The sequence below is a fragment of the Apteryx rowi genome, unplaced genomic scaffold (genome assembly GCF_003343035.1).
Source record: "Apteryx rowi isolate R43461 unplaced genomic scaffold, aptRow1 scaffold_13, whole genome shotgun sequence".
Lineage (NCBI taxonomy): Eukaryota > Metazoa > Chordata > Aves > Apterygiformes > Apterygidae > Apteryx > Apteryx rowi.
In genome coordinates, this window is record NW_020447530.1 from 5,219,583 (window position 1) to 5,242,279 (window position 22,697).

General features: G+C 49.5%; 1 protein-coding gene across 11 annotated transcripts in view; it reads left to right on the top strand.

The window, feature by feature from the left end:
- The window catches only part of PELI2 (pellino E3 ubiquitin protein ligase family member 2), a 97,246-nt gene extending 76,943 nt beyond the window's left edge, over positions 1-20,303 (top strand). For 9 of the 11 annotated variants that reach the window (XM_026056240.1, XM_026056239.1, XM_026056241.1 and 6 more), the window contains one exon: positions 1,061-7,597. In XM_026056240.1, the coding sequence (XP_025912025.1) occupies positions 1,061-1,627 (567 nt within the window). In that variant the 3' untranslated portion in view covers positions 1,628-7,597. Of the gene's footprint in view, positions 1-1,060; positions 7,598-14,329; positions 14,457-17,212 lie in introns of those variants that run through there. The other 2 variants (XR_003251980.1, XM_026056248.1) reach the window with 2 other exon arrangements.
- The last annotated feature ends 2,394 nt before the right edge of the window (positions 20,304-22,697 follow it).

The window sequence follows — 22,697 nt, forward strand, 5'->3', positions numbered from 1 at the left end:
GTACGAATTGCCTATATGTTTGTTGACAGTAAAATAAATCAGAGAATACTTCACCAAAGTACAGTGTGTGTTTAGCATAATCTTTTGAAAATGTGTTATAAGCACCTGCTTCTATTCAGATGAGAGAAACCTTTGGACTATGCACACTGGATTTGTATCTGCTTGTAATACCTCATTGAATAAAGGGCCTGGTTTTGGGGGGGGCATTTAATTCTCTGGAAGCTGAGCCCGTGTGGCTTCAGTTGCAGAACTTGTCACTTGAAAAATTCAGCTGGCAATTTACTTTATGCTGTAATGATAATCTATGAGAGTACCTGTGAATGTGGCTGGTATTCCATTTGTCTTCCATTTATCATTAATGGATCTGCGGAAAAGAGTTTCACTGTTGATGATGTGCACTGTGGGAGCTCATGCTTCTGCAAAATGCTTTACKCTTGCCACAAGCCAAAAAATGGTATATGAGTAGCAGGATAGCTGGACTGTCCTGGGTGGCAGTTTTTAATCTGAAGAGGATCTTTTGCTGCATGAGTGTGTCTTTGCTCATCTACGTGGGCAAAGGATTCCAGGGAGCAGTCTGGCTGCCCGGCCAATACAGCCCTTAGGGAATGGCAAGTTTCCTCTTCAGTCTATTAGGGCTTACTGTAAACCTGACAGAGAGGCGTACAGAAAATCAATATTAAAGATAAAGGAAATAATAGCATGCTCAAAGGTAGGGGGGATTTCTGAAGAAGTTTATGTAAAGTAATTCTTTAGGAAAAGTATTACAGGAAGGAAAACTGTGCAATATCTAGTATTGCCATAGCACATAACTATAGATGCAGATTCAGGACCTTGTGTACAAGCACAGAATAAAGACCCATGCTCCCTATAATCTAAATGTAAGACAAGAGACAACAGATGGATTTGGACAGGGGGCCACAAGGAAACAATACAACAGAATTAGTTAGTATTTTAGGGAGGGGTAACAATATGGTGAGGAAGAAAACACCTTCACAGAACTTGCTTATCCCTAAAAGCAGCATCTCAGACTTACCTACTTATTCTTGTGTTCTACCACTAGGTAGAAAATGAGACTAACGTCCTACAGGATGGTTCTCTTATTGACCTGTGTGGAGCCACCCTTCTGTGGAGAACAGCAGATGGACTGTTTCACACTCCAACTCAGAAACACATCGAAGCTCTGCGACAGGAGATAAATGCTGCCAGACCACAGTGTCCTGTTGGGTTAAACACTTTAGCATTTCCCAGCATCAACCGTAAAGATGTGGTAGAAGAGAAGCAGCCTTGGGCATACCTCAGCTGTGGTCATGTTCATGGCTATCACAACTGGGGACATCGCAGTGACACAGAAGCCAATGAGCGGGAATGTCCTATGTGCAGAACCGTTGGCCCCTACGTGCCTCTTTGGCTTGGTTGTGAAGCAGGCTTTTATGTGGATGCTGGTCCTCCAACTCATGCTTTCACCCCGTGTGGACATGTGTGCTCTGAGAAGTCTGCAAAATACTGGTCTCAAATCCCTCTGCCTCATGGTACTCATGCATTTCATGCTGCCTGCCCTTTCTGTGCAACACAACTGTCCGGGGAACACAACTGCATCAAACTAATTTTTCAGGGTCCAATTGACTGATATCATTTTGCGGTGACCACAATAACATGTTCTTTAACAACTTACTGTGAAGATTTTGCCACTAACTCTAGACTTTACCTTTTTTTATAATGTTATTAATAGGGTGGTAGGGTGGGGTTGGGGAGCTGGCAAGGAAATTGTGAGGGACCGTGGTGAAATGGGATACATTGATACCTGGAACTTGACAGATATCAGTGGTGTTGCATGCTCAAAAGCAGCATATTCATGAAGTCTTCTTGGTCAAATTGTAGTATATTTGTAATCTTTTTATTAGTACCCTGGCTCAGATAAAGGTGTCTTACTGATTTTTTTTTTTTTAAGCTAAGATTTTTTTAATGGAAAGGTTTTTTCTTCTAAACTTTGACAAGCCTTTAAAACCTATTTTTCAAAGCTAGAAGGAAYGTACAGAATGTAACTGTCTTTAATTTGCAATATAATTTAACTTGAATAGTTTCTCAAGGAGCTAATATAGAATGTGTGGACAACCATAGGTGAATGTTCACTAGAGATAATTGGTTACATAAGAGAGAAGTTAGCTGCCTAAATTGTAGAGTATAAATGCTATTAAAATATCTATTATGGTATAACACAGCTGGCCAAAAAGGCATCAAGGATTACTTGAAACTGAGGAAACCCTGTTTGCAGGATTCCACTGTTCATTACGTATGGTATATGGCCCTTTTTTGGTTAATTTTTTTGGTTGGTTTGTTTTTGTTTAACCTGCATCTGGTGAAATTGCTTTACTTTCTTTTACATACGTAGTTCTGGTTTTCCAGACGATGTTCTGTGTATGTATAGTCTGGCCTTTATTTCTGCTTAACTTAGCCTGCCCTAACTGCTCCTTGCATGCCCAGACCCCTTGGGTTAAYTGAGATGTAGCAAACCTTTAAAAACTGCATTACTGAGGGGGTAGTACCGCAGCGAGACAGAAAGTTTAGGTACTATTTATGCAGAGTTTATTTACATAGACCTGAATTCAGGAAAGCACTTAGTCTGTGTTTAAATATAAGCCCATGGATGGGACTGTTTAGATTCTCAAGTGCTTCAATGGATTGTGGTTATATGCTGTTGTTTCGAAATAAAAAGCAATTAAAAATAAGCTTTTTCTTTTTAAGCTCACTTACTAGCCAAAATGCTGTGAGAAGAGCATCCTTTCTAGTTCAACTGAGTATTTTTGTTCAGTTTTCAACTTGCTGCCATCTGTCACCTTTTTTTTTGCAGATTGAGATGTGTTTGTATCTATTTTTTTCAAATGTTTGCAAATCAAACAGAATTCAAATGTAATCAAATATATGCATCAGGGTGGTACATCTGAAGTAGATCACCTGAAATTCCTGACTTTTTAAGGGAGCTTATAAATGTTTACTATGAAAATAATTAAATCAGAATTTCATGTGAGATGTACCCCTCCTACTGCTGGTTTCATTTCATATAGAATAATTGCTCCTTGATTTGATTTTCTTTTCTTTTCTTTCTATACTCTTGGTATCTGAGGTATCAATATATCCAGGTTAAAAAAAAGAATTTGGGAGAAAATCATAACATCGCTAGATGAAACTGATCATTCAAACTCAGTTCTGCTTAATCAAACATAGCTTTTTGCTATATTTGTGCCCTTTGTATAAATATATAATTTATATGATTTTAATATATTCTGTATATATACTTGAATTGGCCTGTTCATATTTTGGTTGTAAAATTGTTTTATAGTTAACCTTATAAACATTTTACATGTCCCTTGCCAGTGGTTATGGGACATGCTTTGTCTGCTGCTGTTTTTAATATAATTTTGCTGTATAAATGTTCAGCATTTTAATATTTTGAAAATAGCTTTACTTTTCTTTTTATTCTTTTGCTGTAAAAAAAAAAAAAGTTTTGTTCTGCAGCATTTTCTCTAAAAATCCTACACTGTACAGTTTTTGTCCCACTCGGTGATTGCAAATAGGATGAATCCTGTTAACCTGAAACTGTATGCTTCTTCCTAGTGCCTTTTCAATGAGATCCTCTTGCGATTCCATATTCCAAGTCCTTACTCCCACAAGACAGTCTTGTGGCTAAATCTTCATCAAGAATGGCAGTCCAACCAGACTGGGAAAGAAATGCCTTTGGCCTTCAATACCTTGTCCTGGTTTTGGGCATAAACATGAGGGTGCCTCTTCCCCATCTCTCTTCAGCAGAAGTTCCTCAGGTCCCATACGCGTTCTGCAGCATCGTTTCTATTCAGCGTATACCTCATCTGTGAGAGGCAGGCTCACCTCCACCTTGTTCATAGTGGACTCTCTGAAATACTTAAATTATTTCRCAAGAGATGCTATAGAAACACGCTTTCAGGAAATGTTCCTTACCGAATTCGGGCCGCAAGCGGTGTGTCAAGGCTGGTGGCCAGAGTTCTCCAGCTCTTGTCCTCGCCGAGCTCCCTGTGCTCCGCGGCTCTGGGCCGGTAGCTGCTCTACCGGGCTYGGGCTGATCAGGATTTGCGTGCGCGGCCTCCCTCTGAGGGTAAATGGATTGTAAATGTGCAGGTTCCAGGGCGTCTCCRTATCAAGCTGCTTTACTTTTTTCCTTTGCTGTCGCAGCTTAATTGCTGCTTTGGGGCTTCATATACTTACACCCTGCGCAAAGTGAATGTACAGYGTTAGAAGAGTTCTCGCTGGTGATGCTTGCGCACCATCTGCTTGTGGTGTGGCTGGCTTGCGCGAGGTGGGAGACTGGCTGGCGGTGCGTATCTGAGGGAAGGGTCCTTTTGAAAGTTTGTGTTTTAAGGGAGATGTTTTTGTTTCCTTCATCGCCAGCAGTTCTGTAGTAACGCAAGAAATACTGCGAGAAGGAAAAGTTGCCTCTTACCTGGGAAACAGACTTCCACAGTTCTTTTGCACAAATCCAGGTACTTTGCCATTAACCTGTATTCAAATCTAGGGTGAGTCCCACAGAGTTGGGTTTACTGGGAAGACAAAGGAGTTTTTAGCATTATTTTTCTCAAACAGCACTGCCATATGTGMTGCTCTGCTCAAATGGTAAACTGTTTAGCTGCTTATGCGTTTTTCTTTCTCTTGTTCCTAAGTAATGCACCTCTTTACTAGTCCRGTAACTCGATTGGGGAAAAAAACGTTTCTGGATAAATGAGAACAATTCTGTTTGGAGGGAGTAAACTTGAGAATCACACTCAAACTTCATTTTTTTGGAAGACTGTTTCGTGATTTCWGTGTTACCATGTTTCTTGCATACCATTCCAAGAGCTGGCAATAATGTATTCCGTAAGGATTACTTTTTCACCTGTTACTGTTGATTCTATTTGTATGCTTCAAAAAACAGCTTTTACTGCATAACTTTTAGCTAAAAAGTATTTTTCTAGGCTGATCTTAAAAGGAAAAAAAAAAAAATCTCATACCCATATACACTGGAGCTGTAACACTTTCCACTTTCCTGTCTCCTGGCAGCTTCTTGATAAAGAAGCTGAAGTCTAAATAGCGAACTCAGCAGTAACTTGTGTTCTTGTTTGAGTTGTGGTCCAAATTGTACAAAAAAAAATCCTTAGCACGATACTGCATTTTAATCAAGATCCTTTTTTCAAGTGCAGTCGCTTTACACCTCAGGGTAGCTTGGTTTAATAGTTAAAGAAGGAATTTTTCTTTGCGAGGGTGGGGATTGGGCTCRGGGAGAAGAAAGCCTTTGGCAGGCTGCTTTCATGAGGGCAACAGGCCCACCTTGAAGCAAAGACATGCCAATAATGGATCAGAAATGTGACTGTAGCTGTTTCCCCCTTTCAAACCTTAAAAAGGACTCTCTTCAGGTCCATAGGAAGCTCCAGGATGCATTTGAAAGGCTGTGACCTTCTGAACAAAAGGCTTTGGTCATTTTAATGACAAATTCTGGAATTTGAGGATTCCGTTTCGGAGCACGGCCAGGGAGCAGAGGTGCTAAGCGTGAGCTGCCCTGAAACTGAGCGTATAACAGTGAGAAACTGTGTACACTCTGAACAGAAAACTTTTTTTCCTTGCCTCTTCACATGCACCACCCAAAATACACTGTTGGCTTGAACTGTGGTACCTCTCCCTTTTCCAGCTACTGCAACAGCGCAGAACTTCTTGCCATTTGTTCTGATCACTATGTATTCTTTTGCAAATGGAAGCTTCTCCTAAAGAGTCGCATTTCTGTCCATCCTGCTCATAGTCTGAACATTTTTCCGGAGACAAAGAACTGTTGGTAGTGATCCGGCCATTGCTGGAACAGATGTAAGGCATTTAAATGTGTTCTTAGTTTTGTTAAGAAAGTTGACCTGGCTTAACTCCTGCTCTTGTTTAAAGGTGAGCTGCAAATAAGCTTTTTGAAACAAGCTGTGCCTGCTGTTACTCTTTGCGAAGGATCATTGTATCGCAGGTGGTGAGTCTTGGTTTCCCTGTGATTGTTGGTAACTTGCTGTGTTGATGTGAAGTGAAAGCTCCCGCAGAATCGGCAATTAGAGCTGTTGATCCCAAAGCAGTTCAGAAGCAGACGTCTGTTAGGCACTTGAGTTGAATAAATGTGGACAGCCCAATCGTTTTCAGATAGTCTGGTCAAGGATTCTTCCTTCTTTTTGTTTGCTCAGTTTTTAACCTCTTGTGGAAATCTTTGTTCCTGTCATCTTCCATTCATCCATGTAGTTGYAGGTAAACAAGTAAATATAACTTGGAGAGAAACTCTGTAAGTGAGTCTAAAAAGACACTTTCGGGCTTGCTTCTCTCTTCAAGGGAAATACAAATGTGAGTTCCAAACTTCTTTGGAGATTCTCTCATTACTCTGATTTTGTAGGCAGTCTTCATGCTTAGTATTGTGAATTAAAAGGAAACTCTTAGAAGTTAAGGCTGATTGGGGGGGTGGTTTCTAGGAATAAAAGTGGCCAAAGTTCTGCAGGCCTTGTGCAAACTAAGTCCCACTGACTGCAGCAGGCATCTTGGTCTTGCGAGAACTGCTGAGTTAGCCTCTGATGGGCAGCAAAGATACCACTTTACGTTGTTTGATCTGAGTTTGTTTGCTGGCAGCAGAACAAAAGTCTAAGTTGCTCGGACCAACGAATTACAGAAGAAACTGTTGGCTGTCTAGTTTTTTTTTCTTTTTCTTCTTCTTTTAACAGGGCATACTTATAATTTCCTGATGGGCAAGCCAGTCTTCAAGTCAGGTAGAAGTCCCTTCTGTTTGTGTCATGGATAACAGGTGGATAGGGATGGGTATTGTTTTTTTTTCTCTTGGATCATGATGAAGAGCCCCTCGAAGGCTCATTCGTCTTGTGATACAACCATAGGAAAAGTCTCATTCACACAGCGAGCCCTCTATGACGGAGAAGTTATGTTTACCTTTATACAGTGTTAGCAGCTGTTCAACTTCTGGGTATATTTGTAAAATTTGGTCTTTTATACACCAYGTGAAATGGACTGAAATAATTTCTTTGCTGTTGTACCTGTGGAAGTACAAGCCATTTTACAGGAAAAAAAAAAATTAAAACATTATCTCAGYATTGACTTTGACTCCTTTAGTGTGTTTCTTCACCCCCCCCCCCCCCTTTACTGGATGGTTGTTAGGGTTTAACTTTGAGTTGAAGAAACACATGAAAAACACATGGAAAACTTTTAAAATGCACACAGTTTCTCCTACCCTTTTATCCCTTTTCTTCTATTCTTCAAGAAACAAACAACCCCCCCCCCTTTGATTCTTAAGTATTCAAGTTAGTGGAGTGTATTCAGGTGTGAGTGCCCTGAAATTTCAGTTAATTCACTTCCCTGATTTTTAAATTGAACTGCTTGTTTTCAATGCTAACTGCCTTCTTGCTGTGTTAACATAATTGCAAAATAAAAGCAACTTCCAGGAATAATATGCTTTGTAACTCTTAAAATTAATTTTTCCATAGTGGTAATTCAATGTTTTGTTCGCATTTGTGAATTTTTTCCTTTCTGTATGCATTCCCTGAATACATTAAGCATTTCTTTTAAAAAACAAGAGCTAAAATGGATTGTCTGTCTTTTTTTGGTAAGTAGAAGAAATTGTTGGCATGAACATAGGAAAGGGAAATAAAAATATCTGCAACTTTTTCTAAATGTGGTCATCTGCCAATTTGCTATCAGGCTTCTTTGTAATGGAAGAGTATTAAATACTTTTCAGGGGACATGCTCCCAAGGGAATGGGAGAAGGGGAAGCTCTGCATTATCTGTATGTTGGGGTGCCCATCTATCAAGAGAAGAGAAAACGTTTGTTTCCTGTGGAACTATTGCTTTCTGTGTAGGTACCAGCTTCATTTCAAGATGCCTTAACTGCTTAAAGTTATCTTGGACATACGTTGTGTAGATGCAACCAGACTTCAGTGTCTGGTGTGTAGGCATCTTGGTGCTTTTCTGAGTAGGGCTTCTGTGTAGGAAGCATGTTGAAAAAGCACTGTACAGTTAAAGAAAAGCTGTTCGTACTTGCCCAAGCATACGGACAATGCTATTTTCACTGAACGATTGGGAGGTATGATAAGAGGAGTAGTTCTGTTGGGGACATCAGGTCAGAGCAGAGAAGCTGTCAGTTTGCCTTGGTGGGGCAGTGTTTTCTGCTGATCTCTGAAGGAGGAGATGAGCATCAAAGCAAGAAACAAGGACTGAGACAGAGGAAGAGAGAGAGAGTTCAGAACTGACATGTCACCTGAAGGCCTGGGAAGAGCAGGGTTGCAGCTGAGGTCCTAGTGTGACCCTGGAGTATCCCTCCTTAAAACACTTTGGGCTTTATATGCAAATTGTGTGGATCTTGAATCAGTTCTATCAGGCAACATTACAAGTTTGTTTTTACCTACGCTTTTAAGTCTATGTTCAGTTCATTTTATGAAGACAAGAGGCCCAAACTTCTTCATAATGATACTAGAGAGGCTGGTGCCTTTGGGTCTCCAAAGCAAGAGAGACTTCTTGTAGTGTTCCTGCTTCGTGTAGTCCCACAAATTGCTGTTCCTGCTGAAGGGCCTTACAGAAGGCTGTGCTTGAGGGGAGCACTTCTTACTCTGCCCTGCCTGCTTGAGGTTGAGGATTTGAAATAATACTCCTTGAATGTCTTCTGGCTACCAGTTTTGCATGTGAGAAGGCTCAAATGGGGAGAAAGCTTACTAGTGAATAAGACTTCTCCACTGGATGCAGAGTGGAAAGCTCTGAATGACACTTAGCATGTCTAGAGGGAGAGAAGCTGTCAAGCTCAGTACTTGAGTGTTAAAATTTCAGTGCAAGCCAAAACCGTTTGCCTTACTGCTTTTTCCACCATGGTTTTCCACTACCCGATTAAAGATGCTATGGTCGTTTTTCCCCCGCTCCGTATCGAAAACAGTGTGTATTTCTGCTGCTGTGTTATGTGGCTGTAACACCTCACTTGTTAGGTACTACAGCCTTTGCTGCTGTGAAATGATTTCTGTGAGATGTTTCCAAAGCATTTGTGGTTACTACTCTTTTTCCCTTTAAAGGTATTGCTGTATAGATGCGTATTTTTAGAAGGAACTTCTGTCTGCTTTAGTTTTACATGAAAGAAATTTCTGAAGTTTGACATAGATGTCAGCCTGAATTTTTTTACTCACTGAAAACTCATGCTCGAAGACAGGGTCAAGATGAGGAAATGTGTAACAGCAGAAAGAAATTTAATAGAACTACATGAGCGTTTAAAACTGTGGTAGACTCGCTCTTTATGGTTTATTTGCCCTAAATGCTATCTTCTTAAAACTACCACTAAAGCAAAGGGATGTATATTCTCCTGTAGGTGAAYGGACTATGTCAGCTCTCAAAACGGAGGGCTTTCTACTTCCTCTATTAATCCTCAACTTCGTAGTGGCTAATAAATCTATGGAGATGTATTGCTTTGGGAAAGAGGAGGGTGAAGCTCCTCAGATCTTGCTGCAGTTGTTTGGCGTGTGGCATCATTAGTGCTAGATGCCAACTCTTTGCTGACTTCTTGACCAAAAGAGGGGATACCAGCGTTTTCCTTTGTGGTTTTTGCCTGGCTGCCCCAGCAGGGTGTATTCCCCATGCTGTTGTGAACTCTGTAAAGGAGGAGGAGCAGGCTGCGAAGGAAAGGGCCGTAGGTTTTCACCTGAGGGAGAATTTCCCACTTTTGATAGAAATTGTCCTTTTTAAGAGCAGCTGTGGGGGAGCTAGAGAAAGGAAGAAGGCTACATTTAAAAGAGGCCTCAGGAAGTGCAAAACTAGATTCAGACTCCTGTGCTCTATGGGGAGAGCATTGGAGACTGTGGTTGCTCTTGCCAAAGAGAAGTGACTTGGACTCTCCTTCTCAGTCTGCTATGAATACAGCTGTGCTGGCTGTGGGGATGTCTGCACACATGGACTGATCGAGGGTGCTTCTGCCTGTGCTGGAGGCCAAATCTTGTGGTATGCCATGGTGAGGAAGGGACTCTTGTGCCAGGTGGTATGAAGATGCTAGGGCGTGAGCTGCAGAAAGCTCCGGCGTGTTGAGGAGCTTGTTCTGATGGAAGGGCTTCTTGAGTGGTGATACGCGGCCTGGATTTTGCTGGGGATGGTGCCTGGCCCAGGCTCTCTGGAAGCCCTAAGTCTTTTTTTTTCCAGTACATCACCTTGCAAAGCTGAGGGAGGTGTGCCCCAGGCTGCTTCAATCCTGATAGAGCTCAGCAGGGCTGAGCAGCCACCTGGCYGGGGTGTTAACCATGAGGAGGAGTGAGGGTTCAGGCTCAGCCTCTAGGGCAATTTGGGATTTGGGCCAAATTGCCTGTCAAGCTAAGACTGCAAATTGAGATAAGCAGGCTGGTGAGAGCAATGAATAACATCTGGCTAATCTCAGGTCTGTGGCACATTGCCTCTCCTCTTTATTTCCTTATGAAAATATAGAAAGTGAGTGGCCAGAGAAGGGGTGGAGGAAGGACGAATGGGACTGGATTAATTGGTAGCATTTTCCTGATGAGACTGCACAGAGTGGAGTCTCTTCTGGCGTTGTAAGTGATTCAATGAACTCTGCCTGCTGGTGCACTGGGAGACCAGCATGTTCCCTAGAGGCTCCTCCATGCAAACCCCGCCCTGGGCTCTCTTCCCTGCTCTGCCACTTCCCTGCTTCATCACCTTGGGAAAACTGCTTTGCTTTTCCTCCCCCATGTGCACAAACATTGTCTCGTTTGGAAACGACGGGACTTTGATCTTTATTGAAGTCTTTGTACAAAGACTCTTACAATGCTGCCAGCCAATGCTGCCTTAGCTGCCCTATGCTACAAGGGCCATGGAGGCATCTAAAGCCAAAAATCAACAGAGCCCAAGGGGAGGAGGCATCTTAACAAAGAGGACAGGGCTGACTTCTAGTTGGGCTTTCCCCTGCTCTGCCCTTGTGTAAGATGTTTTTCATTTCCCTTTTCCTATCTGAAGAATAGGAAGTGCAGGAGGACCCTGCTCTGCCTGGAGGGTTCTGAGGGTTTTCTGACCATAAATCTGACTTTTGACTGATGGAATTTTTTCTTACTGCAAGCAGAAAAAAAAAATTATTGTTTCCTCTTTTGACAAAATGTTCCCTGCAGAAATTCTGGGGTTTCCTTCATGTGTTTATTCCTCCTCCACCTCCTGGGCACTCCCAGGACTGCTCTGCTTTCAGTAAGGTAGGACTTTCCCCTCCCCTCCCTTCCTCTCCCTTATGCCATCCCAACCCTGGAGTCCTCCACACAGGCCCTTCATGTCCCAGTCCTCCTGCCTTTCCTCTCTTCTTCATGGGGCTTCCTCACCACTGCACCCATGACCCGAAGTCTCTGGTGATTTGGGAGCAGGCTGGGTGCAGCAGTTCTCACATCACCAGACACTCTCGTGCCGGAAAGTGCACAGAGAAAGCCTGTGGTGTCCTGCAGGGGGAAGGACAGAGGCAGGTACAAGCGTAGGTGGAGGCTGAGAGCATCCGAGAAGCGGGATTCAAGGAGAGGGGCTACCCAGGAGCTGAGGACAGAGGGACCAGAGGGAGGAAAAGAGCCTTTGGGCTTTGCAAGGGCAGCTCAGCAATGAGAAGCCCAGCACAAACTCTGGAAAAGCCCAAAGTTCAAGGCTCTCTCCCCCTCATTGCTTATTTCCAGGTTCAGCCCCTGGTGGCCTGGGCACCCCAGCTGCCTTCCTGGCAGGSCTGAGGGCTGCAGGCAGGACACTGGCGCGATGCCTGCGGGGTTGCTCTTCCTTCTCCAACCGGTGGGATGATGGGCTGAGGAGACAGCAGTGTGCATGGGGGCCCTTTCTTGGAAGGGAGAGCCAGGAGGGTCACCTTGTGCCAGAGTGGGAGCGGCTGGGGATCTRTGCATAGAACCAGAAATGTCTAGACAGCCAGGAGCCTCCAGAGGACAGAGCAGCAAGTTTTACAGCCTGAAGTATGTGGAGAAAGCCTTTGGCCCTGGCACATGKGTGGGCCAGATGTTCTGCCTTGCCTGTGTCGTGGAGCCGTGCGTGGTCCCAAGCTGCCTCGTGAGCAGGTGGTGGAGATGGGGTCCCGCCCTGCTACCTGAGCTTTCCTGGGCAGCAATGTGTGTGTGTGCACCAAGCGCATTGAGGACTCTGTGTCTGGAGCAGCAGGGACCTGCTGCACCGATGGACAGATGAGGAGCATGCAGTAACTKTCTTGTTCTGGTCTTGCTGTCCGTGCGCGGTTCAGTTCGGCAGCAGCAGGTCTGTGTCCCAGCCAGGGCAGACTTGCTGCACACTGTCAGGTCAAACAGTGCCTGCCAAGTAGCTACTTGCATGCGATTTCCAGCGTGTGGAAGCACACAAATATCCAAAATTCTTTTTGGCYTGGACAGAATTTGCAGGTGGAAGAAGAGAAACGTCTGTTAACATAACCTGGTGCTGGGASGCAGCATCTATGGCCTTGCTGGAAGCATGTTGTATTTAAGACAAAGGAGCAACTCGCTGGTTTTAATCCCAAGCATGGTCTCATCCAGTTTCTGAGGAAGGCAATTTTTTGTTGGTCTGTGCTGACAGATACAGAGCTCCATTGATGTAGATTATTAATGGGAAAATGTCCTATTTGGATGCAGTTCCCCCCACCTGGAAAACCTCAGTTGGGTTTGAGTGAACTCTGCAACCGAACATCACTCCTGCATCAAGCATTTCTGAAAAGGAGCTTTGGGAACATTTTGTTCTGCAGAAACAGTCAGCCTCTCACACTTGTCCTGAAGTAGCACCACCAAGTCAATTAAAATACTAAAAACATCTCTAAGATGACGTTTCATTCAGAAAGCTTTAGAGGTTCAGGTAAATGATCCCACAGTTCTTCTGGTTTTGGAGATAGCTGGTTACTGGCAATATTGCATGTGCCAGGCGAGTACACCAGAAATCTCCTCTAAAGTCCAAAGTCTTTTCAAGTGATTAATGATGCCAAAGAGGYTGGGAAGAGAACCTAGATGTTGTCTGCAGATTTGAATGACTTGGCATATTATGCGTTTGAGGTCTGCAATTCCTAAGGCACGGAGCATGCTATGAAAGAGCGCCTTGGCCCCTAATCTCGGCAAACGGATATCGACGTCCTTCYGTGAAAACCAGTGAAACTACTGCGTTATGCTGCTCTGGATCTGGCTCTATTTAGGGAATTTTTTAGAAACAAATCCTGGGATTTTGGCAGCACTTCCCTGGAGCAAGGTTGTGYTTGGCCTGGGAGGATAAACAACCGTTAACATTGCCGTGTGCGCTGCAGCCCTGTTCRTGCCTCCGGATCTCCTTGTGCCTGCGCGCTCTACGAGCAAGGACCGAACGGAGTCAGGTCCTGCCTTTCTGAACTGAAGATGCGCTGGTGGTGATCGGTTTCTACCACACTGGATGTGATGTCAGGCTGAATGTGCGTGTCTTCGCGTGCTGGGAAGGCTGAACCTGTGCACAGGGGGAGCAGAAATCTTTGCTYTGGCCGGAGGGGCAAAGGCTGCCGTGGTGGGGACGATGGGGGGTGGCTGTTACAGGCCTTAGCTGGTGTTTTGGTTGCACTGGGTATGACTGAGTGGCCTGGAGAAAGCCTGGTGCATAGACGTGGTGGAGGAAAACATAGCTCATGTTTTATACAGCCGTCCTGGGTAACTGAGTGATGGTTAATGCTGAAAAGAGAAGGAAAGCATGGGACCAGCAGCTAATAGGTGCTCGGGCGTTAAAACAGCCGCATGAACTGCCTGGTTTCAGGCTGCCTTGAGCATAGCGCTTGCATCCCGAAGTGCCTCTGATCCAGGTTTGAAGCACCAAGAGAAGGTGGTGCCCTTTGGAGGGCGCTTGGGCGGTTGGTGACCTTCCCCATCAAAAACGTACGTCTCGTTATTTGGTTTAGCCTGGCCCTGCTTTTCAGTTGTCCTCTCCTGTAACAGACTGAAGTCCTTCAGCTCTCGGCCTTTTCCTCCTGTCCAGGTGCTCCGACATGGTCGAGCTGCTTTCCGTCTTTCCCGTAAGCTTAAGCAGGATGAGATCCTATGAGCCTTTTCGCACACTGCTCTGTCCTAAAAACCATTTCTGTGCTTTTTCCTAGCTGTTTTCCTCAGGCTTTTCGAGCCCCTGTCGCAGGTCCGAGATCCCCGTGCCGCATGGAGGGGCAGGACGGGCTTCGCTGCCGCTGCCCGTGGAGGCTGCTCGTTCGCCAGCCCACGTGTTACCCTACTGCGAACTGACTGCTGGAACCACTTGTTTTCACCTTTCTTTCTTCTTTTTGGGTTGAATCCTGTATGTGCGCTATTCTACCTGGGATGGACGTCCGGCTAACTAGCTGCGACGCAGCCGCTCCGGGTGCGAGCCGGAGCTCGGAAGCTGTGTGCACCTGAAGTCTGCTCGCTGCCATTTTTTCAGCGATAATATCGGGATACGCACTCCTGGATTCCCAAGGCTCCTCCAAGGCAAGTGCAGCCCAGCAGCGCGGCCATTTCGTTAATCGGATTATGCAAAGCGTTTTTCCCCACGGTGAAGGGAGCAGGCGGACGCGTGGCATGGGGAAGGCAAGTAGGAGATGGGAAAAATGCCCTGGGCTGGTGCAGCCAGGCCCGGCCAGCCTCGTTCAGCATCATTTCCTTCCTCCCTCCCGTCGCGGGTGCCCGGGAGGGCCGCCGGCGCCCGTGGGTGCGTGCACGGACGCCCTGCCCGGCAGGAAGGCAGCGGGGAAAGGCCTGGCCTGGACGTGGGAGCGGGGCGGGAATGGGTTTCACAGGCGAGGCAGGAAATGCATGTGCTTGAAAACAGGAGGAAAAAAAAAATACATATATTTTTTATATATATATATATATATAAAAATATATATAATATATATAATATAGCAAAAATAAAATAAAAAGCAGGGGAGGGCAAGTGTGCAAAGCCCAAGCGCAAGCCCAGCTGCCTGCTGGTGCTGGGCATCACAGCAAGGCTCGGGGCGTTTTGCTTTAATTCCTTGGCTCCCCGTGTCGTTTTGCACAGCGGTGGAGAGTCCCGGCGTAAAAACATACAGGCGTTTCTGAAGATCGAACCAGGATTCGGGCGCGTAGGCGGATTCCTAAACCTTCCTACCAGCGATTGCAGTTTGATCCCGAGTTTTTCTGTATTGGCTTTGTTTTTAAGCATTAACAGCTGGAGCTGCGTGAATATGGCAGAATTGCAGCTCTCTTTCCTTCTTTTTTTGAAGCCCATATGGTTGCAGGGAGAAACACAAACCCAAAGAGAAGATGCATCAAAAGAAAGCCAAATATAGAATGTAAAAAAAAAAAAAAAATTGTAGACAATTTTGAATAATAGCARCGCGCGAGCGAGTTTCTAAAAATCTGCCGCCTTTGAAGCCAGTCTCATAACTTATGCATATTTAGAGCTGGCGGTCCTGCACGCAGGCGTTTCCTCGCGCGTGTTCGGAAAAGTGGAGCTTGACTGAAGGGTGAAGCTGCGTGTGCCGTTAACGGCTGCAAAGAGCTCGGCGCGGCTGACGGCTGAGCAGCCGCCTGGCCCCCTTCCCCCGGCACGAACACGGCGTTTTAGCCCTGTGGGGCTGAAGCGGAGGGGGGTGATGCCCCCCCAGACCCGCTCCCCTTTGAGGACGGAGCCCGTTCTGCTTCACAGCACTTAAACCTGCTCCGTCAACGCTTTGAGCAGCTGCTGATCGTCGTCCCCAGCCCTCGGCTAACAAAACCACTTGTGGAATTGGAGGTTGGGGTTAGGGAACGCAGCGGGATCTTTGCARAATCATCCAGCCGACTCTACTAGTCCCTTGCACTGGGAAAGCCRCTTTCCTTGTTGCTCCTCTCGCCGYTTCTYRCASGTGGGCTGCAAAAAGAGCGATCTTTGGGTTTATCTTTTCCTCGAAGCTCGGGGACGGTCCCTGCTGTCTGCAGAGGGGTTTGTGCTCTGCAACGTCGGGGCTGCAACGGGCCGTAAAGAAAATCGGGGGCTGGCGGAGGCTGCCGCGGGCTGGATTTCCCTCTTTCTCGTCAAACCCTGCACAACACCCTCCGCATCCCCCCTAGATGTTTTAATTGGGGATTTACTGCTCTCCTCCTCTAGCTGCGGGTTTTTTCCAAGCGACTTTGGCTGTCAGCGAAGCAGGGCTGGGCGAATACCGAAATAGCAGCCCGGCTCGAGGAGCCGCTCCGGGCCGCCGGGATGCAGGTCCCGGGTGCCGCGAGGGGGCCGCGTTGGCTGCTTTGTGTTTGCAAGGAAATAGTCGATATAATAAAGCGAGTCTACGTTTTTCCAGGCGCGTTTAGGGCTAGGAGGTGAAGAGGAAATTCCGAGCCGAATTCCTGGCTGTAGGATAACACTGTTTCCACGGTGTGCCCTGCCAAGAGCTGCTTAATTATGAGTAATTAAAAAAAAAAAAAAAAAAAAAAAAAAAAAAAAAAAAAAAGTAACAGCATGCTTTGATTTGGCTCAAAACCGCCRAGGGATTTGGGGACAGGAAAATGGAATAAGGGAACAAACAGCAAAGAGCCGGGTGCCCCRATGGGCGCGGGTGGGACTCGGCGGAGAGTTCGACGTTACGGAAATGCGATTTTCACTGGGGCGGTGACTTCGCTGCCGCACTGTTGGCGTTTTGCCTGCCGCAATAACGCGCGTACGCTGAAAGCCGCCTGACCTTTGCGTGCGCTGAGATTTTTTACACCGCGAGGGCCGTAAAGCGGCCGTGAGGCTGGGATGCAGCCGGCGCTTTCCCGAATCCCTGCTCCCATGCAGCAGCCCGGCCGGAGCAGCTTGCAGGACGGCAGGAATAACGGCTCGCAGCTGGCCCTGCTTCCCGGCAGCAAGCCTGGTCTAAACCTCTCGCAAAAAGCCCGTCGGCTTTGCCCCCGTGCTGTTCCTCGTGGAAAAAAGCCCTGGAGCCGGTCGCAGGCAGCCTGGGGCTGAGCAGGAGCCCTGGCATGGACGCGGTGGGATCAGCGGGGCCGCTCACGGCTGCGACGAATACGCAATATATCTTTGCAGGGAAGCAAAAGCCTCCCGATGCGGCGAGCTCCCCGTCTCCATCGGAGGGGACGGTTTATACAGGAGCCCGGCGCAGCCCTGCGGGAGAGCGGGGGGGGATTTATAGCTCTTGCCCTTCGCGCYGCCRTCAGCTCTTCGGCGCGCGAGTTTTWTCGGAATAAAAGTAGATTTTTATCTCCCGAGCCTGTTCATTAAACTCTCTCTCCTTCCTCAGGCTCCCCSGCTCCGGACGTTTGTCGATTCAAATCGGGTTTAATCAGCTCCCTGTATTGGACCTGGGAAAACTGGATTTCCGCAAGCCCGATGAAAAGCGCCAGGAAACAGCAGCCCCCAGCGAATAAATTGGTTTAGGGGGAGCGGGGAAGGGAGGGAGAAGCGTGCGAGGGCTTTTCCCGGCTACGGTCAGCCCGCTCGCACGGCCCCCGCTCCCCGCCACCGGCCAGCGAAGCGCCGCGGGCGCTTGCGAGGCCTTTAATTAGCCTTCGCCGGCGATAACGAAGACGGGCGCCGGCGATGCCCGGGGCGGCCCCAGCGTCGGAGCTGGCTTCGCCTTTCCCGGACCCGCTCGCTCCCGCTGGCTCGCCGTCATTAAAAGGAAATTCATTTCTCCGGGCGCCGAAGTAAGTAAACTCTCCGCTTTCTGCTCTGGCGTGACTGTTAACCAGCTCGATCTCGCTTTAATAGCTTATTTAAAGCGCCGGGGCGCTGACAGCCGGGGTGATGGATGGAGCTGTCAGCGCTTGCTCCGTTCGGAGAGGAGACGAACATCCCTTAGCCGAGAAGCGCTATAAATCAAAAGGCTGAAAAGCGGCGAGCGCGTTTTTCTGGACAGGGCCGTCCTCTCCCTGCGGAGCGTCACCGGCCCTCGGCTGCGCTCGGGGTTTTATCCCTCAGGAAAACGCGCGGCTTCTCCCGGTCGCCCGGTCGGTCCGCGTTGGTGCTCCGCTGCGGGTCTCCAGCCCGGCCAAAATGTTTGGGGCAAAAAATTGCCCGTTTCGGAAGGAGAACGGCCCCGAGGCACGGCTGCCCATCTTTGGATCCCCCGGGAGCTCCTGCGGCCCCCAGCCGGACCCGGTGAGCGGGATATTTCTGGGTGTCCGGGGCAGCAGCTCGATCGGCAGCGGACGCGACGAGGCCCCGGCGCAACCCGAAGCGGTGCCGATGCTGCCGGGAAGGCTGCCCGCCGGCCTGCGGGATGCACGCAAACGCGTCTCCCGGCGGCTGGGGAGGGACCGGCTCCGCTTTAAAAAAAMCCCCGGTGATTTATGCCCTAATCGGTCTCAAAGCTTCGTTATTCCGAGCATTAGCGCGCCTGATCCGGTGGCCTCGTTTGTTAATGCGCTGAGAGCGGCCGCAGATGTGCTGGTGTTCGTCGTCGGCCCGATCAGCCAGCTGATGCATCTGCTTCCATTCTCATTTTCCTGTCATTGATTTATTAACGATGTCCCGCTTATCCAGGGCTCTTCCGGAGGGCTTCTATGGCAGAGCCCCCGGAGAGGGGCCGGAGGAGGTCGTTCCCCCCCCCTGACCCTGGCAAACGTCCCTTTTTTAAACCATATTCCTGGTGCAAATCCACCAGCAGCCCAGGACCGGGAGAGGGGTCGGCGGTCTTTGCTCCGGCGCCCGTCCCGCCGCTGCCTCCTGGGAGTATTTTCCTTGCTTTTTTATCCTCTCTATAGGGTTGGTCCAGCTGGGAAAAAAAAAATCCCAGGGCCAGAGCTCGTGCAAGGAGCTGCATTTCTCCTGGCTTTGGAAAGCTGGCGAGGAGCTTGCTCCGGCAGCGGTGCCGATACGGCTCTTGGGGCAGAGGTGCGTGGTTCCCGGACCGGCGAGACGGGGGATCTTTCAGCCGGAGGAACATCGAGCGAGAAGTGACTTGTCTCCTCCCTCCTATCCCGGAAAGCAGAGACCTTGGTGGCAGCAGCGACAGTTCAAGGCGCCAAGTCCCTAAAGGAAGGACAGAGCGGCTCTGGCAGCTCAGAGCCCCGGAAACGGGACCAACCTGGCCGGTTTTGGTGGCCCAGGTCCCCGGCGGCACGGCAGGGACCACGTTCCCCCGGGGACCTGCCCAAACTTCTGGAGGAGCCGCGGAGCAGAGGGAGCTGGGACAGCCGGGGGAAAGGTGGCAGCAGGGAGATAAGCTGTGCCGCATCCGGCATCTGCCGGCTGTTTTTGATCCAGGAGTCTTTTCCGCTCGGCGTCTGGCTTTGCCGAGCCGCTCGGGGTGATCCGCACCCAAAGGGMCCCTCTGAAAAGGCTCCTGCTGCTGAAAAGTGTTTTTCTCCGGGAAACACTCACCTAATGTCTTTGCAGCTTCGGAAAACCAGGAAAAGGAACCAAATCCTGCAAGCAGACAAGCAAACCAGACCCCTGGAGAGGGGGAAGCATGTTCCCGGCTGATGCCACTCAAGCAGCCCCTGCGCGAGCATCCTCCCGGCACCCCGCAAGCCGCTGCTTGACCTCGCGCTTGGTCCCTCCGCACCCTCGCGTTCCCACCACGAGCTCCGTGCCCCGGCAGCGGCCGTGCAGGACCGGAGCTGCCCCCGCGACGCGCTGCGCGCCCCCCTGACGGTATCGACCCTATGGACAGGCCCTTGCTGTTTTATAAATGCAAAAGTACCTTTCTAGATCAATAAATCAACATTAACAGCGGTTTAAACTGGTACAACACGTCTAGGGGATTTGCTGGGTAATTCTTTCGCCTCCTGATTAATTTACTTGGTCTGCTTAAAATTCGGACGCTTCAGGGCGCGAGTCTCCGTTCCCCGGGTTTTCGCCGACGCCGTCTCYGAAAGGTCGCTTGGACGCAGCCCGGCTTCGGCCCGTCGTCGTCGCAGCCGGAGGCGCGGAGCGGCCTGGCGGCTGCGTTCGCTCGGAGTGCGGAGGAAAACCCGCTGCCGGATGCCCAGGCCCTCTGCAGCCGTCGCCTCGGAGGTGCTGTTATCTGCTATGGAGCCGCACGCARGCTTTCTAGGGCTGCGCAAATCTGCATTGCAATGGAAGAAAAGAGCTCGGTGTCTGGGTCGCCRCTGTGAATAATACGCGTTTTAAACCGCCTGAATTACATGTTTAGTGTAATGCACCCCACCTGCTTCTCAGCCACAATTAGGGCCTCTGAGATAAAGCGGCTTTGCCTGGAAATGCCCCGAAGACATGTTTGCACATTGACACAATCCATTACCCTATCTCCACGGGTTTTATTGTCACTATTTATTAAAGGCTCTGCAAATGTGCAAAGCTGCCGCGGCGAAGAGAAGGCCCTTTTTATGGGCAGGAAAGGAGAGAAGCACCAGCCGTTTGTGCTGAAAATCGCTGCTGCCCGCTCCGGGGGTGCGAGATGGCCCCTGCGGCGGCTGGGAGATTGGCTGTGCTGTGCCCTGCAGCCGTGCTGTGCCCTGCAGCCGTGCAATGCCTTGCAGCCGTGCCGTGCCTTGCAGCCGTGCAATGCCCTGCAGCCGTGCTGTGCCTTGCAGCCGTGCCGTGCCTTGCAGCCGTGCCGTGCCCTGCAGCCGTGCAATGCCCTGCAGCCGTGCTGTGCCTTGCAGCCGTGCCGTGCCTTGCAGCCGTGCAGTGTCTTGCAGCTGTGCAATGCCCTGCAGCCGTGCAGTGTCTTGCAGCCGTGCCATGCCTTGAAGCCGTGCCGTGCCCTGTGGCCACGCTCAGTCTCCATCCCTGCGCTGCCCGGGCTGTGCCCGTGCCGCTGCCTCCCGCCCGGGGCCTCCAACAACCTCCCAAGCCATCGCCACTTGCATCAAACTTTTTCAGCGTCCTTTTTTGTAAAATATTTTAAAAGCAAAAGCACAGGAGCGTTTCAACCCGGGGCTCCTTGGCTCCACTCTTCTCCCCTTTTCCTTGCACAGGGCGAAATGCTGCCCTTGCTTTGGGTCTCCAACCCTATCCCCACTATGGTCCCTTGTCAAGGGGGTCTGGACTGGCCTCACACCTTGGAAAATTGTGCCATCTGCCACTGGTTTGCAACCGTAYGGGTTCAACAGCTCTGCTGGCCCTGATGCCCGTGTTTCCTCCGGACCCCTCGGCATGGCTGTGGGGCTACAAAACTTCCCGGGGCTGAGGGTATCCGCCAGCCCGGGGCTGGAGGTGGAGGGACGAAGCCGCAGAGCTGCGGCGTGCYGGGCGGCCGGCGGAGCGGTGCAGGGCTCTGCGGCGAGCCGCGTGCTCAGCCCTTCCCTGCCTCCCCACACGGTTTTCCCGGCTTTTACAGAAGATGCTTTTATGACCCCTCGGCAGCCGGCACCGCCGTCCTGGCTCCCTGYGCCCGCTGGTTTCTCTCCCAGCAATTTTGCCTCAGCAGCGTCTGGGATTTGGGCTGGAAACGCCGTTTGTTTTTTCTTTTCTTCTTTTCTTTTTTCCCCTCTCACAGCATCCTAATGGCTTAGCGCACGGATTTGGGAAAAGCCACGCGGGCGGATGCGGCGGCCGGGGGTGCCCTCTCTTGGCACTGCTGCACGCTGCACGGAGCAAAAGCGCCGGGGATAAAAATACCTCCGTGTTTCGCCACGGTCTTCCCGGTTCGCAGCTGACTCACTTGCGATGGTTGATGAGAAGCGCCGTTTTCGAGCTCTTCCATCTTTCGCTTTCGCTGCGTCGCGGTCAGGTTCCCGACTTGCTGTTTTAAGGTCACGGAACATATTGCGGCTCGGCGATGCGGGCGCATCTGCCTGCCAGCTTCCTTAATGAACCTTTTCAATCTCATTTTTGGCCTTCCAGTAGCGCCGAACGAGCCCTTGGGGGAGTAATTAAGGATTTGCGCAACATTTGTGACTGTGACCTCCTGCTCCCCCCGTTACGGCGCAAATCGCCGCCGCGCACACGCGGCAAGTCCCGAACTCCCCCCGCGCCACGAGGGCACGCCGCTCGATAGCGCCCGGCAAGTCCCGCGCCTTGCTCCTGGCAGGCGGGTTGCTGAATTTCGTCGGGGCGACGCAGAAAGGTTACAGCCGAAGGTTACGGACAATCTTTCTTCCTGTTTTTTGTTGGKTTTTTTTTGATRTAGCTTTGGATAATATCGAGCCGTTTAACYCGGACTTGCTTGTCCGCAGCTTGCTGACGTTCCCCTTTGCTGCATGCAGAGCTCGGCTGCAATATGTGGCTGGGGACAAGGGGTGCTAAGCCCTGGCCAGGCCCACCAAGGGGCTATTCCCTCGTTTTGGAGCCGGYGATCAGTTTGTCCGCCTGTCTGGCCACAATTCTGTCTCTAGTATCCCCAGGAAATGAAAGAAAGCTCTTAAAAGCGAGTCTGCCAGGGTCTCTGTGCACTCGAGGGGTGGGARGTGGTTCGGGAGCAGCGTCTTCCCTTGGGCTCTGGAGCAAAACTGCCCACGGGCTCTGCCAAAAAACACCTTTTTGGAAGGATCCAAGGCTATTTCTAGAGGCGCTTGGTGGCCAAAGCACCCTCTGGGTTCACRGCCCTGGTGCTCCCTGCTCCCCATGCTCTGAGCGTTCCCACCGCCCCCTGCACCRTCCGAAGGGTGCCGGCATGGGAACATTTATTTGCGTGATAACGCTGACAACCCTGGGGCTGGTTTCCAAAATGTTTGTTATTCGCTGCCTCCCTGTAATGGGAAATATCAGCAAAACCCTCCGTTCTGCAGAAAGCACCTAAAAACGGTAAACAGGGCTTTGACTCCTGCTGTCTCCTTAGGCTGGCGGAAGACGGGTGATGCTCTTTTTTTTTCCAG